Raw genomic sequence first — 16714 nt, forward strand, 5'->3', positions numbered from 1 at the left:
TAGTTGATAATGGTCACGGAAGTGTCTGTTTACTCGTTCATTTTGAAGGACTTGCAATTGAATAGTTGATATCTCAATGACAGATCCCATAAAAATCAATGGACACATTTTAAATATTACTAGTAACAACAGAATAGTTACTAGCCACAATTAAATAACTGCTAGTATCTAATAAAATGAACTAGTGTCTAATTAATAAGCACTAGTTCTTAATGGCATAGATACTACTATCTGAAAAGTAAACGTTAATTCCAATCCACAAAGCCACTTTCAGACCACAAAACCTTCCTCTTTATCCCACAGTGATTGAAACAGAGACAGCCAATCAGCAACCGCTGAGCGACATACAAGCAGCCAATCAGCAATAGCTGAGCAACACGCAACCAGCCAATCAGCATTCGCTGAGCCACACACGCTAATAATATCCCGCCTCGGCGCTCAGTGTATGAAGTGGATGGAGTATGAGTCGGATCGCTGATGAATGCTAAACTTTGCCGTTTGCTGTATAATTATTCTTCTGTTACGGGTGTTGTGCGTCTTTTCAAAGTAAGTGTATTATATCTGCCTTCTGTAGCGTTCACGAGTGTGATATGTTTAACTTTGCTGCCGATTATCCCTTCAGGAATTAGGAAAATATCTTACCTTTATCCATAGATGCTAATGTTATCTGTGTAGCTTCATTTCTACAGTACGGAACCCCGGAAGGGACGTATTGGAGGAGAAAAAAATTGGATGGGTGAAAAAAAATGGGTGAAAGAAAAAAATTGGTGGGAGGAAAATATATATTTCTAAGTTTTTGCGTTCTCTCGCAAAGTTTTGCGTTCTCTCGCAAAGTTTTGCGTTCCCTCGCAAAGATGTTTCTCCACAAACACTTCCTGTTCACTTCACTCACGTAAACCCTCCCATTTTTGCTGAAATTCTCCCATATTTTACCATTCTACCCCACTTTCTATACATTACTGTGCGCTGATCGTCGCCTTTCACTTTGCAACCTCTGAACCTGCGCTGACTGACAGACGCGCTTCGTACAATAAACTGATCCCAGATCAGCGTCTGTACGCGCCATTTAAAGGGACACTTCTGTTATCAAACAAGTGAGCAGCAAATGAATCTCAAGTTTTGTTTAGTTTGATAACAGGGGTGTCTCTAAGAATGCACAGATCTATAATGAAAGCAGTCCATTACTTTAGAAAGCACTGTTTGTGCTAATTTAAGAGAAAATAAGCTGTTTAAAATAAAACATGCAGGACGGAGATGTTTCATATTATTCAGTGTATTTGTCTGTTAAACATACACCCGCTCCTCTGTAAATGGCGTGTACAGACGCTGATCTGGGATCAGTTTATTGTACGAAGCGCGTCTGTCAGTCAGCGCTTATACATTCATTCACTGGTTCAGAGGTAGCATACGCTCAGTAATGTAACGAAAGTGGGGTAGAATGGTAAAATACGGGAGAATTTCGGCAAAAACGGGAGGGTTAACTTGAGTGCAGTGAACAGGAAGTGTTTGTGGAGAAACAGTTTTGCGAGAGAACGTAAAACATCTTTGCGAGATATCGCAAAACATCTTTGCGAGGGAACGCAAAACATCTTTGCGAGGGAACGCAAAACATCTTTGCGAGGGAACGCAAAACATCTTTTCGAGATAACGCAAAACATCTTTGCGAGATAATGCAAAACATCTTTGCGAGGGAACGCAAAACATCTTTTCGAGATAACGCAAAACATCTTTTCGAGATAACGCAAAACATCTTTGCGAGGGAACGCAAAACATCTTTGCGAGGGAACGCAAAACATCTTTGCGAGGGAACGCAAAACATCTTTGCGAGGGAACGCAAAACATCTTTGCGAGGGAACGCAAAACATCTTTGCGAGATAACGCAAAACTTTGCGAGGGAACGCAAAACATCTTTGCGAGAGAACACAAAAACTTTGAAATATATATTTTCCTCCCACCCATTTTTTTCTTTCACCCATTATTTTTTTTTCACCTAGCCAATTTTTTTCTCTTCCACTATGTCCCTTCCGGGGTTCCGTAGAATGGTAAAATACGGGAGAATTTCGGCAAAAACGGGAGGGTTTACGTGAGTGCAGTGAACAGGAAGTGTTTGTGGAGAAACAGTTTTGCGAGGAAACGCAAAACATCTTTGCGAGATAACGCAAAACTTTGCGAGGGAAAGCAAAACATCTTTGCGAGGGAACGCAAAAACTTAGAAATATATATTTTCTTCCCACCCATTTTTTTCTTTCACCCATTATTTTTTTTTTTCCAGCCAATTTTTTTTCTCCTCCACTACGTTCCTTCCGGGGTTCCGTACTACGGTAATGTACTGGTTGTTTCAGAAATATGCTTTGCAGAGATATAATATCTGACTGACAACTTTTTTGTTTATTTTTTTGAAATCTGATGTTTCCAGTTTTTTTTTCTCTTCACATTTTGCTCATCTTTAAATGTCTTTTGTCTGCTGAAACAACTTTATTTACTTTGATTTCAGAAGAATGAGATTATATGCGACGATTATAAACTAGTAAAAGCTGGAGCGCTTGATTGGGAGAAAAGCAGCCGTAAGATTCACATGATGAGCCACACTGGAAAGAAGCTATCCACCTGTACCCAGTGCGGTAAGAGTTTCACAGGACCATCACACCTTAATAAACACATGAGGATCCACACTGGAGAGAAACCATACACATGTACCCAGTGTGGAAAGAGTTTTACACAGTCATCAAACCTTAATGAACACATGAAGATCCACTCTGGAGAGAAGCTATTCACTTGTACCTGGTGTGGAAAGAGTTTCACTTTATCATCATATCTTAATAAACACCTGAGGATCCACACTGGAGAGAAACCATTCACATGTACCCAGTGTGGTAGGAGTTTTATACGATTTTCATCGCTTAATCAACACATGGTGATCCACACTGGAGAGAGACCATTCACATGTACCCAGTGTGGTAAGAGTTTCACACAGTTATCAAACCTTAATAAACACATGTTGATCCACACTGGAGAGAAACCACACACATGCACTCAGTGTGGGAAGGGTTTCAGAACATCATCACACCTTAATCAACACATGCTGATCCACACTGGAGAGAGAAAACACAAATGTGATCAATGCGGTAAAACATTTAGGAGGGGTCCGCTTCTGAAGGCTCATCTAAGAGTTCATACAAAGGAGAAACCGTATTCGTGTTCTGTGTGTGGCAGGAGTTTTGCAGCGCAGTCAAATCTCAGCCTACATCAGAAGATCCACACTGGTGTGAGAGAATTTGTTTGCTTTGGGTGTGGGAAGACTTTTATGACAGCTGGGCTTTTGAAGCGGCACCAAAGGATTCACACTGGAGAGAAACCGTACACGTGTTCGCACTGCGACAGGAGATTCAGTCATTTGGAGACGCTGAAAATACATGAGAGGATCCACACTGGAGAGAAACCGTACGCTTGTTCACACTGCGGCAAGACATTCAGTCATTTAGAGACACTAAAAGCACATGAGAGGATTCACACTGGAGAGAAACCGTACAGGTGTTCACACTGCGGCAAGACATTCAGACAGATGCAAACCCTGAAAGCACATGAGAACATTCACCCAGCAATTTGCTAGTCTTCTTTAACTTGTAGGAGTGTTTACGTATGGGACGATAACCGTTTTCTGGTTATACTGCGGTTTGATAGGTTTTAAAGCCGCTAAAATGTTCTGTGATATCGTTCCTAAGGTATTTTTTTAAAGATTTTTTCATTGTCTTTTTTTTTGTTTGTGTTTTAGCACAACAGTATCATCAGCAGAAAATAGATCCAAAGATGTGTTTTAAATTTGTAAAGAAATCTGTGTTTTTAAAACGAATAAACACCGCAGATGTCAATGACTTATTGAATTATCTAGCCTGACATGTTTACTGTTCAAAAGTATTATAAATCTTTCAAAAAAATAAAATACATTGTGTTCAAAGGGGAGAAGGGGTTTATTGTTTTATACCCATACCATGAAACTTATTATACCGTCAGACTCTTATATCGGCCCATGCCTAGGAGTGTGACGAGACTCTTCACGTGAATGACAGATTTTTTTTTTTACTACATTTCAAGTCTTCAATGATCAAATATATGATTGGAAAAATAGTCTTTTCAAGAGTTCAAACTTAGCTGTGTTTAAGCAGGAGGAGTAGGAGTGGAAGGGAGGATTCTTGAAAACAAACTTAACTAAGGTACGAATCTGCTTATTTACGGTGACTTAGGAATCGTCTGATTGGTGAATCATGTGTTTAACTAATGCAGCACCGGCTGTGGTCAATCATAAGCATGTGATCCTCCTGGAATTAGTTTGCAAATAAACTTCACGTGTTCAAGTGGGTAAAAATGAGCATAATGCAAAATAATTTAGGAGCTTTTTGTTAAATCAGCTTGTAATGAATGCTATTTTACTGCTGTTTTGATTAATTATATGCAGTAAAGGACATGATAACACTACAGAACACAGCCTATGTGAATGTCTTTTTATATATAATTTTAAATATTAGCTGATTGCTAATATATATTAAATGTTAACTGTTCGCTAGTATATGAATAGAGAATAGATTTTAATTCAACTGAAAAAAAATCACAAACTGCAAAATAATTTAGGAGCTTTTAAAAGAATTGTAATGTAAGGTGTTTTTAAAACTTTAACACAATTGTGTACAGTTGAAGTCAGAATTAATATTATTAATTTTTTTATATATTTCTTAAATGATATTAAACAGAGCAAGGAAATTTTCACAGTATGTCTGATAATATTTTTTCTTCTGGAGAAAGTCTGATTTGTTATTTCGGCTAGAATAAAAGCTGTTTTAAATTTTTTAAACACCATTTTGAGGTCAATGTTATTAGCCCCTTTAAGCTATATATTTTTTCCTGATAAACAAATCATCATTATACAATATAACCTGCCTATTTAGCCGAACCTGCCTAGTTACCCTAATTACCCTAGTTAAGCCTTTAAATGTCACTTTAAGCTGTATAGAAGTGTCTTGAAGAATATCTAGTCTAATATTATTTACTGTCATCATGACAAAGATCAAATAAATCAGTTATTAGAGATGAATTATTAAAACTATTATGATTAGAAATGTGTTAAAACATCTTCTCTCCGTTAAACAGAAATTGGGGCGGGGGGAATTAAACAGGGGGGCTAATAACTTCTACTGTATGTATGCATGCCTAATAACCGATGGCCAGAAAGTGATTAATTTTTATAAATTGGTAAAAATTTTGGTATTTGTGACGCAGCAAGTCAAGGGAATGATGTGTACACCATGATTTTATATGTGATGTGTCTAAAAAAGTGGCCATAAAGTAATATTTTCTCATTACAAACGAGTAGCAGCTTGGACCCAGAAGCACTATTCCGTACATCACGACTTAACAAGCGGATATGACGACCTTAGTTTCATCCCACTTCAGAGTAAAACTGGAATAAAGTGTGTGTCGTTGCTTTTCTGTGTGCCAAATGTTTTCTCAGGATCATCCCAGCCAGGTCAGAGGTCATGGAGACATCTTGTGTGGAACTGGACTCTTGAAGAGTTGGAAACATCTGTCTCCTGGGTTATTTGCCGTTTTATCTGGTAAATCCTTGTTAATTTCTTTGTATGTAAGCTGCCGGTTTGGATGTAGACTGTACCAGTTTTTAACCAGTTTTATTAAGACTTCTGAGAGTACACTTAGTCTTTGGGTAAGAAACAGATTGTACTTTGTGTGTGTGTGTGTGCATGTGTGTGTGTGTGTGTGTGTGTGTGTATTTTCTATTCCTTGGTGGATCATGGGGTCAGCTCCCTACAGTCTAGTGCAGGGGTAGGTAACTTATGGCTCGGGAGCCACATGTGGCTCTTTGACCAAAAATATGTGGCTCCCCAGCTGTATCTCTTCAATAAAAAAATAAAACTGTCACTAAAAATCAGTTTCCTATTGAAAATACAATTAAAATGACATTTGTATTGCATATTTTTACAACAAAATAAATAAGAATTAAAATAAAAGGACATTTCAATGCTCATGTGCGGTGCTGTGGATTACCTTGAATCAGACACCAATAAAGCTTATGCAACTTCGATGGTAACCTTGCACACGTACATTCGAACAACATTCATGAGTGTTGATGGCGAAAAGAAAAACATTCTATAAATTATTTCTTTCTTAATACATGGACTTGCTCGACATGTGATGCTTGCATATCCCCAATGCCTCTTTAAAAAATTCATTTGGCAAAAAACAAAATCAGAAGTGGCTCCTTGCTGGAAAAAAAAGATGTTTGCATGCTTGACGTATTGAGATAATGTACACACACACATGGAAATGTTCAAACTCTATCTGTGTTTTGACCAATCAGGTTAAGACACCAATATGCATGACACCGGTAATGATGTTATGTAAGAGTGTAATTGTTGTTGTTTTTGAGATTGTAAGCAGAGCGGCCTACGAACTCATTTGCGAGTGTTGAAGCTGGCTTCTGCTGATGAAGCTGCAAACTATCTTCAGTAAACTTTCTTTCTAATTGAATCACATTACTCTGGCTCTTCTTCATCTGACAGACGGGTCATTTTTGGGTAAGAATGGTCAGTTCCCCTACAATAAACGTGCAAAACAAATTGTCAAGCCACAATACTGTATATTCACAGATTTGACTTGTTGATAATGGTTAGAGTTTCTGCCACAGAAGTATCTGAAAATCCTGGTTTACTCGTTCACTGTAAACAATATATTGATTTACAAGTGAGACAGAAAGTGAGGGCTTTATCATGAATATTGATGCCGTTCTCACTCTTGACAAAGACCGGCCTCTAGTGGGTCATCAGTGTGACTGTGTGAATGAAGAGACCCAGAACATGAACTTCTGTGTTTGTCTTTATTTACTGTTTCATTTTAGTCCACAATATAAATAATTACAGTCAAAGGCTCACAGTGATCTGAACATTTACATTACTCTGTGCTAAGTTTCTTCAGATTTGAGCCTCTGCCTTGTTTCTTCATCAAGAGAAATTATTATTGTTTACTTCTAATAGTAATAAAATAATTGATGTATGTTTGCATGTTTAGTTTGTGGACAGCTTTCCCTATTAAACAATTAAAAATTAAATATCACAAAACAAACATTAAAGCAGCTGTAATTTATAGTCAACATAGTTTTTACTGCTCTATAAACTATGTTGACTATAAATTACAGCTCTTTATTATAATGCTGGATTCACAGCAAACACAAAGCACATATCATACAGTGAACAGGCCTACCATTACACATAATAAAGCTTCACTATTAAAACAGAAACATTCATTATAAACCACAAAGCCACTTTCAGACCACAAAACCTTTCTCTATTCGCTAAACAACGCAGAGGCAGCCAATCAATATTCGCTGACTCGCACACAGGCTACCAATCAGCATTCGCTGAGCAGAAAACAGCAGCCAATCAGCATTCGCTGAGCCACACACACGCTAATATCCCGCCTCGGCGCTCAGTGTATGAAGTGGATGGAGTATGAGTCGGATCGCTGATGAATGCTAAACTTTGCCGTTTGCTGTATAATTATTCTTCTGTTACGGGTGTTGTGCGTCTTTTCAAAGTAAGTGTATTATATCTGACTTCTGTAGCGTTCACGAGTGTGATATGTTTATCTTCGCTGCCGATTAGCGCGTGATTTGATGTGATTTAACTCATGTGGTCAATGCTCATAGCACTAGGAAAATATAAACGTACAGATATAGTTTTTTTATACATTTTCTTTTATAAATTTGCACACTAAAACAAGCAGTCAACAACAAAAAAATAATAATAATTCAAAAAGAAAATTCCGTTTAGTTGCTTGAACAGAGGAGACTCATAGCTAACATTCTGCAAACCTTCAAAGTGTGCTTTAAATGCTTTAAAAATAAGTTAAATCTTTGTGGACTAAAAAATAAATGTACTGTATATCATTTTTCTTTTTTGAATGCGGGCAATACATTATAGATACGTTTTATTAAAAAAAACATATATATATATATATATATATATATATATATATATATATATATATATATATATATATATAAAATATATTAATCAATTTTTTAAAGTCAATGATAGGGGTGCGGCCAGGTAGATGGCCTATAAGACATTGTACCCAGGGGCCTCTGAATTCTTAATCCGAGCCTTGTATTGCCTCTTGGCATATTAGGTTATAAGTGCTTTCACAATGTAATATTAGTCTTGTGCAAAATATTAGATGTGCTTAATGCGTATAGAAAACTTGGATTAATCAAAATGATTGAAAGTAATATTCAGAGCAGAAACTTGCGCCACCATCTTACCTGAAGTTGGAAAATATTTAATCTTTATTCATATTCGCTAATGTTATCTGTGCGTATTTAATTCATTTGTATTTCTAGTGCAGTTTACTAAGGCCCCGTTTACACTACTGCGTTTTAGTTTGAAAACGCGTAAGTTTTGCTACGGTTATGCATCTGTCCACACTTCGCCGGAGTTTTCGATCGCGCCGTAAACAGATCGTTTTGGAAACGCTGTAAGGGCTCCCTGATTGGGGCTTTTGTGTCATTGCGTATCCTTCCCTTATTCGTCAAGCCCCTATAACATGACTTTAACACATGGCTTTAAGGCTACCGGAAGACAGTACTGTAAACAACAACATGGACACAGAAATGGGAGCGTTGTTTGCACTATTGTCTGTTTTAGGCGCCATTGTGCAGTTATTCATTTGTTACGTTTAGTAACAACTCGACCTCGTCGTCTGTCCACAAAAATACCTCTCTTGCTTTCTTTGCCATCGCGTTCATTGTTCAACCGGCGTTTGTTGACTAACAATAACCAAATGCCGAGCGAGACGCATGCTTCCTGTTTACACTTGAACGCACATGCCCAGAGTGCACGAATGGTCACGTGATATATGTTTTTGGTGGCGTAGTGTGGACGGAGATATGTTCAGAGACGCTAGGTGAAACGCTAGTGTGGATGCGGATCGTTTTTGATCTAAATCGCCGTTTTAAAACTAAAACGCACTAGTGTATACAGGGCCTAACTGTGGTTGCTTTGTGTAGATAATATCTAATAGATAATGCTGTCCATTATTTATTTATGCAATGTTTCCCGTTTCTTTTCTCTTCAGGTTTTGCTCAGATTTTGAATGCTAAAACAACTTTATTTACTTTGATTTCAGACCGGAGATTGTGTGGACACACTGTGCCAAGCGAGTTTGTTGTGAACGCTGGAAAACACCTCATTTACTGACTGAAGGATTTTATATTTATTGAAAATAAGAGACTATTTTTTTCACCAAAAGATAGGCGGCTATGGAAAACAGTGGTAAGATTAGCATTATGAGCCACACTGGAGAGAAACGATTGACATGTACCCAGTGTGGGAAGAGTTTCACACGATCATCCTCCCTTAATAAACACAAGAGGATCCACACCGGAGAGAAACCATTCTCATGTACCCAGTGTGGACAGAGTTTCACACGTTCATCAATCCTTAATGAGCACATGAAGATCCACACTGGAGAGAAACCATACAAATGTACACAGTGTGGAAAGAGTTTTGGACAGTCATCAACACTGAAAAAACACACGATGATCCACACTGGAGAGAAACCACACAAGTGTGATCATTGCAGTAAGACATTTTTAAGGAGATCACATCTGAAGATCCATCTAAGAGTTCATACGAAGGAGAAACCGTATTCATGTTCTGTGTGTGGGAAGAGTTTTACACAGGTGTCAAGTCTTAAAAACCACGAGAAGATCCACACTGGTGTGAGAGAGTATTTCTGCTTTGAGTGTAAGAAGACTTTTAAGACAACTGAAGATTTGAAACGGCACGAGAGGACTCACACTGGAGAGAAACCGTACACGTGTTCACACTGCGACAAGAGATTCAATGAGATGGGAGATCTGAAAAAACACGAGAGGATCCACACTGGAGAGAAACCGTACGCGTGTTCGCACTGCGACAAGACATTCAGAGAGCTAGGACATCTGAAAAGACACAAGAGGATTCACACTGGAGAGAAACCGTACACGTGTTCACACTGCGACAAGAGATTCAGTTATTTAGGTAACATGAAAGCACATGAGAGGATCCACACAGCAAAGGAGAAAAGGTTGCAAGCCTAGGAACACCATCCCATCTGTGAAGTACGGGGGCGGCAGCATCATGTTGTGTTGGACTGGTCCACTTCACAGCATAGATGGCATCATGAAGAATGAACATTATGTAGAAATACTGAAGCAACATCTCAAGACATGTGCGTGAAAATTAAAACTTGGCCACAAACGGGTCTTCCAAACAGACCATGACCCTAAGTGTAGTGCCAAATTAGTTCGAATGTGCTTTCAAGAGTTCACATTTAGATATTGCTTGACAACTGTTAGCAGGTTTGTCCCGGGAGAGAACCCTGAGCTCTGAGTAGGGTTGTAACGGTATGAATTTTTCACGGTATGATAATCGTCTAAAACAATACCATGGTCTGACGGTTTCGCGGTATACGGTATGTTACAAATGTTACAAAATAATAGAACAGTGAAGCAAATTTGACTTTCAAATAATATATTTTCAGTTACTATAAACAACACCACTTACAATGAACAAATAAAAAAATAAGAAAATAATAAATAATGTGTCAAAGTCCAAATAAAGTCCAAATAAACATGGTGCAAATCCTCAGTAAAAATAGATATAAATATTTACTATACTATAAATAGTTACATAACGAAACTAGATTCAATATGGAACATCCTTAGGTTTTATGTGCCAGCATGGATATGGTTGTCTGTGGATATGGATTTGGATATGGTTGTCTGCAATGCAGACAAACAGCTGCACCTTCATTTGCGTCTTTTGAAAACAGCAAGAGCAGCAGTTCGTCTTTGCTGTGTCACTGTTTTGTCATGTTTCTGTGCTGCTGTGCATGCAAAAGTACTTAGTATGAGAATTATTTCATGCAAAACTTTTTTTTTTGCGTTTTATTTAGCCGCGCATAAATGTATGCCTATCTCTCATTCCGTGTTGTTCAAAAAGCTCATTTTTGGTCCACAAACAAAAGCGAAACCTATGCTTATTGGTTGTGATATAGCGAGTTTAAACCAATCTGGGCATGGAGGAGGGACAATGCATCAATGTATCATGTCTGGTTTGTCCGGAGACACAGTGACGAGCGTTTCTTTGTCAAATCAGCGTTGTCAAATTTTGATGATGTAACCGCACTGATTCTGGAGCCTCCGGAGCCGCGAATGTTATGTGATACAGCACTGGAAAGCTGAGATTCTCTTCTTTATGCCAATCTTTGAATTGTATGACTCGGATCAGCGGATCAAAAGTTATTAAACATTTAAGAGCAATACTTATTTTTAGCCGCGGGCGGCTGTCTCGGTCTTTAAGGGTTAAAACCGTTGATATGCAATTGTTCATGGTATGATAATCGTGCACGTTCAAATCGTGGTAGACCGTCATACCGGTATATTGTTACAACCCTAGCTCTGAGATAGTTGAGCCCAGGGCTCCCGCCAGGTCCATAGAGCATGTGAGGGGATTACAAGATCAGGTGGTTCTCTAGAGCTCCCCTTTTTGTAAAGGAGGAGAAAGGGGGTGGATGGGGGGTTTCTTCGGAAAACGAAGATAGGGGAGTAATATCTAGCTAGGCTACTTATAGTAAGTTAGGATAGATCTGTGTAGTGTAGACAGGCGGCCAGCTGCAGTCAATTATATCACGTGCTCCTCTCGAAATTAGTTTAAAAACTTCACTTAAGGACAACAGAGTGGCCATCACAAAGCCCTGATCTCAATCCTATAGAAAATGTGTGGGCAGGGTTGAAAAAGCTTGTGCGAGCAAGACAGCCTACAAATCTGACTCAGTTACAGCAATTCTGTCAGGTGGAATGGGTCAAAACTCCTTTAAACTACTTTGAGTAGCTTGTGAAAGGATACACAAAACATTTGACTAAAGATATACAGTTTAAAAGCAAAGCTAACAAAAAATACCAAGGAAATGTGTGTAAACTTCTGACTATCTAGAAATTAATAAAAATTCTCAATAAAAAAATGCAACAATTGTCTCATTATTCTGCCATTTTGCAAATGTAAATCATTTAGGAGATTTAACAGATCCATCTCCTGACACCCTCCCGTTTTGTTACCTCTCCTAGAAAACTCCTCAATTAATCCTCTTTTGAACTCTGTCACCATATGACATAATGTTGTGTGCATTGCAATAGTTAAAGGCAAACTGTGCTGTTCCTCTGCTAGTTAAACCTTCACACTCTGCTCTTACTGGTGGAGTGAAGATCAGTGAAGACTGGCCACCAGGCTGCTCACATTTAGCCATGAAACCTCCAAACACTAACTTGGCCAGTGTTTCAGTTTCATTGTCCAACCCCTGTACAGTGTGGTGGAAAGACATTTCTACATTTTATAGTGAAAAAAATATTAAGGCTAGCTTCACGGATTAGCTTTGACCTCAATCTAGCATTTCATATATTATAAAATACTCTTATTTACCTTGATTTTGTTTGTGTTTTAAAGACATTTTTGAAGGCACAGCATGTTTGGAAATGGCGTAGAATAAATGTGTGAAGCGATATTCACCCTGAGTTTCCTTCATGTGTTGTTGATGAAAGTTTAAACTCCCTCCATCTTGAACATGTGCTCTGACGTCATTATTAATTTTCATAGAAACCACCTAAACAATCTTTCACACAAACTTTTTAAAGCGACATTACAGTGTTGTGCTGGAAATGACACTGATGCTGTGCGACAATAGTCTCATATTAATAACTATAAAATATTTAAATTATTTCACCAGTGCTTAATTAAGATACATGAATAGTGACCAGATAAATAATATTTTAAAATGGTATTGTCATTGTTTAAGTTTAAAACTCTGGGTGTGTGACAAGACGAAAACAAGGATTTTGACACCTAAAAGGAGGTTAAATAATATGAAAAAAATATATAATAGAAAGCTAGTAAAAAAATTAACATAAGATTTATTATTAGTTTGACAAAGGAGGAATTTGAATACATATTTTTTTGGATATATAATTTATGAAAGGACATTAAAGTGCCTGTAGCTAAAGAAATACCCAAGGAGTAGAAAGCACAGATCTTTTTTTAATGTAAAAATGTAAGTATAAGTAAAAAGTTGTCAGGAAAATAAATAGTGGAGTAAAGTACTGATACCAGAAAAATCTACTTAAGTACAGTAACAGAGTTTCATAAGATCATCGTAAGCTTTAAGAAGTGTATTAATCTTGATATTATAAAGTTCAAGAGATTTAACAATGAATGAAATGTCATTCAGGTACATATTAAATCTTGGTATTGTCTTGAAAAACTTATTTTTCTATATAGAAAATGTACAGTGTAACACAAAAAATATATAACAATAAGGTGGAGAGAATGATCACTACCAGAAATCTCTCGTAGATAAATTAAGCAATGTTATTCCATGAAGTAAACTAATCAATCCATACAATCTACAAAGAAGTGCTGTGAATAAAAGACAAACACACGCTACAGTCAGCCAAACACTACTACAGATGTTTATTCTTTGGGTTATTTATAAGAAACACACATTACTCCCATCAAAGTAAAAAACAAAGACAGATATCATCAGACACAAGTCCAGGCCTGTAGCCAGAGGGGGGGGTTCTGGTGGTTCGAAAGACCCACCCATCCCCCCACCCCCTACTGACAAGGCTTCAGAACTTGTTTACATGAGCCTATTTGTCCTGTTTTGACTGCTAAGCCATCATAACCCTGCTGAAAAATCCAACTTTGGCTGGTTTTAGCTGGTCGACCAGGCTGGTTTTAGAGGGGTTTTAGCCATATCCTGGCTGGTTTCCAGCCTGGTTTTAGCTGGTCAGGCTGGGAGATGACCAGCTAAAACCAGTTATGTCCAGCTTAAACCAGGCTGGTCAAGTTGGTTTTAGCTGGTCATTTTTTAAGCCTGACCAGCTAAAACCAGGCTGGAAACGAGCCTTGACATGGCCAAAACCCCTCTAAAACCAGGCTGGTCGAAAACAGCCAACCAGCCTAGGCTGTGGAAAGTTGAATGTGCTGCTGAGTTATTTGCCTAATAAATTATAATATGCTTAAGTTTTAAATGTAAAACTGTACCAGATTTTGTTTTCTAATGATACAGTTGAAGTCAGAATTATCCCCCCCCCCCCCCCCCCCTTAGATTTTATTTAATTTTTTAAATATTTCCCAAATGATGTTTAACAGAGCAGGGAAATTTTCACAGTATTTCCTCTAATATTTGTTCTCCTGGAGAAAGTCTTATTTGTTTTATTTCGGCTAGAATGAAAGCAGTTTTTAATTTGTAAACCACCATTTTAAGGTCAAAATTATGAGCCCCTTTATGCTATATTTTTCCCGACAGTCTACAGAACAAACAGTAACCTGCCTAATTACCCTAATTAACCTAGTGAAGCCTTTAAATGTCACTTTAAGCTGTATAAAAGTGTCTTGAAGAATATCTAGTCTAATATTATTTACTGTCATCATGGCAAAGATAAAATAAATCAGTTATTAGAAATGAGTAAATAAAACTTATGTTCAGAAATGTGTTGAAGAAATCTGCTCTCAGATAAACAGAAATTAGGGGGAAAAGTAAACAGGGGTGTGAATAATTCAGGGGGCTAATAATTCTGACTTCAACTGTATGTGTTGTAATAAATTTGCATTTTTTTCTCTTTATATTTCTTTATTCTTTCTAAATTATTCAAAAAGTGTGGTTATGATGACCGTCTAATCCAGCTTAAAATGTCACTAAATGCAGTTTTTAAACATCATAATTAAAAAGAAAATGAAGCGAATAACTGCAAAAGGATCACCTTTTTGAGGAAAAAATTGTCACATCTGACAGAAGCAGAACTGAGGAAAACAACATAATTTAATCAGAGTCACAAAACAAACATCATGGAAGAAGTGATTTAGTCAACATACTTTATAAAGCAGCATGGATTTTTATTATAATGTTGGGTTCACACCAAACACAGTGAACAGGCCTACCGTTACACATTATAATACTTCACTATTAAAACAAAAACATTCATTATAAACCACAAAGCCACTTTCAGACCAGACAAACTTTCTCTAGCAGTCGCTAAGCAACACACAAGCAGCCAATCAGCAATCGCAGAGAAACACACAGCAGCCAATCAGCATCCGCTCCCGCCCTGTATGAAGTGGATGGAGTATGAGTCGGATCGCTGATGAATGCTAAACTTTGCCGTTTGCTGTATAATTATTCTTCTGTTACGGGTGTTGTGCGTCTTTTCAAAGTAAGTGTATTATATCTGACTTCTGTAGCGTTCACGAGTGTGATATGTTTAACTTTGTTGCCGATTATCCCTTCAAGAATTAGGAAAAAAGTTACCTTTATTAGCTGCAAATGTTATCTGTGTAACTTTATTCATTCGTGTTTATAGTGTAATTTACTGGTTGTTTCTGAAATAGACTTTGCACAGATATAATATCAGTCAGATAATGTACTCTCATATATATTTATTCATTAATAAGGTTTCAGTGTATTATAAGTTTATTATATCTGGATTTTTGTAACATTCGCGAGTGTGATTTGTTTAACTCTGCTGTCGACTATTCCGCGGTTTGCAGTTGCAGTTTGAGATATATGATAATGCTAATGCGACCCTTAGTTTTGGCTGTTACACAGCAGTCTCTCCAGCGGGGGTATCGTAAATAAACGCGGGTCACCAGGGTGATAATTCGTTTCTTTTTCTTTAATCTGGAGCGTCGACATAACAATAACATTCACAAACAGCATTGCATCTGCCAAACTTTTCTCCACTTCCCTTTTTTTCCCTCCTTCTCCTGCTTTCCGGGAGCCAGAGCACAACAATTGTCCTTTGAGAAATGGGATGATGCGTTCTTCCTGATGGTCATGTGACCTTCACGTGTTTTAAATGGAAATGATTTAAACATTAAAGCATCCATACAACGATTTATTGTTTTTCCCCTCTTAAAAATAAATACTTTGCATAAAAACATTATAAATATTCTCTGCACAATATAAATAAAACACATTTTAATACGAATTTCAGCAAACAAACCCCCCTAATGTGTTTATTCCTTGATTAAGATGTTCATGGTAATGTTTACTTTCACCGTTTCCTTTACGGAAACTCCTGAGGTAAATAAATGATGGCTGTTTCTCAATATGCGTTCTTCAGCGGTCTTGCGTCCTCGTGTTCGCAAAAAATACTTTTTTTTTTGTAAATTTTTAACATCGCCTAAACTTGCGAATCTTTCAGGTATTAAATTTGAGGTGCCCGGCTGTAGCACTAAACGACATAAGAACAGATGACTACTTTTCGGCCTGAAATGTATGATTTAACAAACATTTTTTACTTATCCAGAGTATAAACATACATATAAATACATTTAAATCGCTTACTTTAATCATAACTATCAGAATGTGAAGAGATTTTCAACCAACACAACAAAACTGAACTCAATCACCCATTGTGTCTTTAACATTAGGAAAATATTTGACCTTTATTCATAGCTGCTAATGTTATCTTTTATTCATTTGTACTTCTAGTGTAATTTACTCACTGTGGTCATTTCAGAAATATGCTTTGCACAGACTTAATATCTGACCGGTAATGTACTTTGTTGAATATCTTTTAACAGAACTTTATTTGCTTTGATTTCAGAAGAAT

The 16714-nt window shown here is 37.3% G+C and overlaps 2 protein-coding genes across 6 annotated transcripts; both read left to right on the plus strand.

Moving 5' to 3' along the window:
• Positions 1 to 440: 440 nt before the first annotated feature.
• Positions 441 to 3960, plus strand: zgc:174268. 3 transcript variants are annotated; one of them, NM_001443493.1, is made up of 3 exons: positions 441 to 546; positions 2273 to 2321; positions 2495 to 3960. In NM_001443493.1, exons 1-3 carry the CDS (start codon positions 482 to 484, stop codon positions 3608 to 3610), a joined length of 1230 nt encoding a protein of 409 aa, NP_001430422.1. In that variant the 5' UTR covers positions 441 to 481; the 3' UTR covers positions 3611 to 3960. The 3 variants fall into 3 exon arrangements, with proteins under 3 accessions (NP_001430422.1, NP_001107943.2, NP_001430423.1); NM_001114471.2 differs by lacking the exon at positions 2273 to 2321; NM_001443494.1 differs by lacking the exon at positions 2273 to 2321 and having other exon boundaries at positions 2498 to 3960.
• A 3533-nt stretch (positions 3961 to 7493) lies between these two features.
• On the plus strand, positions 7494 to 12610 carry LOC110437795 (uncharacterized). Of its 3 annotated transcripts, none has more exons than XM_087245453.1 (2): positions 7494 to 7989; positions 8065 to 12610. In XM_087245453.1, the coding sequence occupies exon 2, from the start codon at positions 9323 to 9325 to the stop codon at positions 10142 to 10144; it is 822 nt and encodes a 273-aa protein (XP_087101579.1). In that variant the 5' UTR covers positions 7494 to 7989; positions 8065 to 9322; the 3' UTR covers positions 10145 to 12610. The 3 variants fall into 3 exon arrangements, with proteins under 3 accessions (XP_087101579.1, XP_087101578.1, XP_087101577.1); XM_087245452.1 differs by having other exon boundaries at positions 7494 to 7623; positions 8980 to 12610; XM_087245451.1 differs by having other exon boundaries at positions 7494 to 7599; positions 9071 to 12610.
• Positions 12611 to 16714: the final 4104 nt, after the last annotated feature.

The sequence above is a fragment of the Danio rerio genome, chromosome 3 (assembly GCF_052040795.2).
Source record: "Danio rerio strain M-AB ecotype USA chromosome 3, GRCz13ab, whole genome shotgun sequence".
In the NCBI taxonomy this organism is placed as follows: Eukaryota; Metazoa; Chordata; class Actinopteri; order Cypriniformes; family Danionidae; genus Danio; species Danio rerio.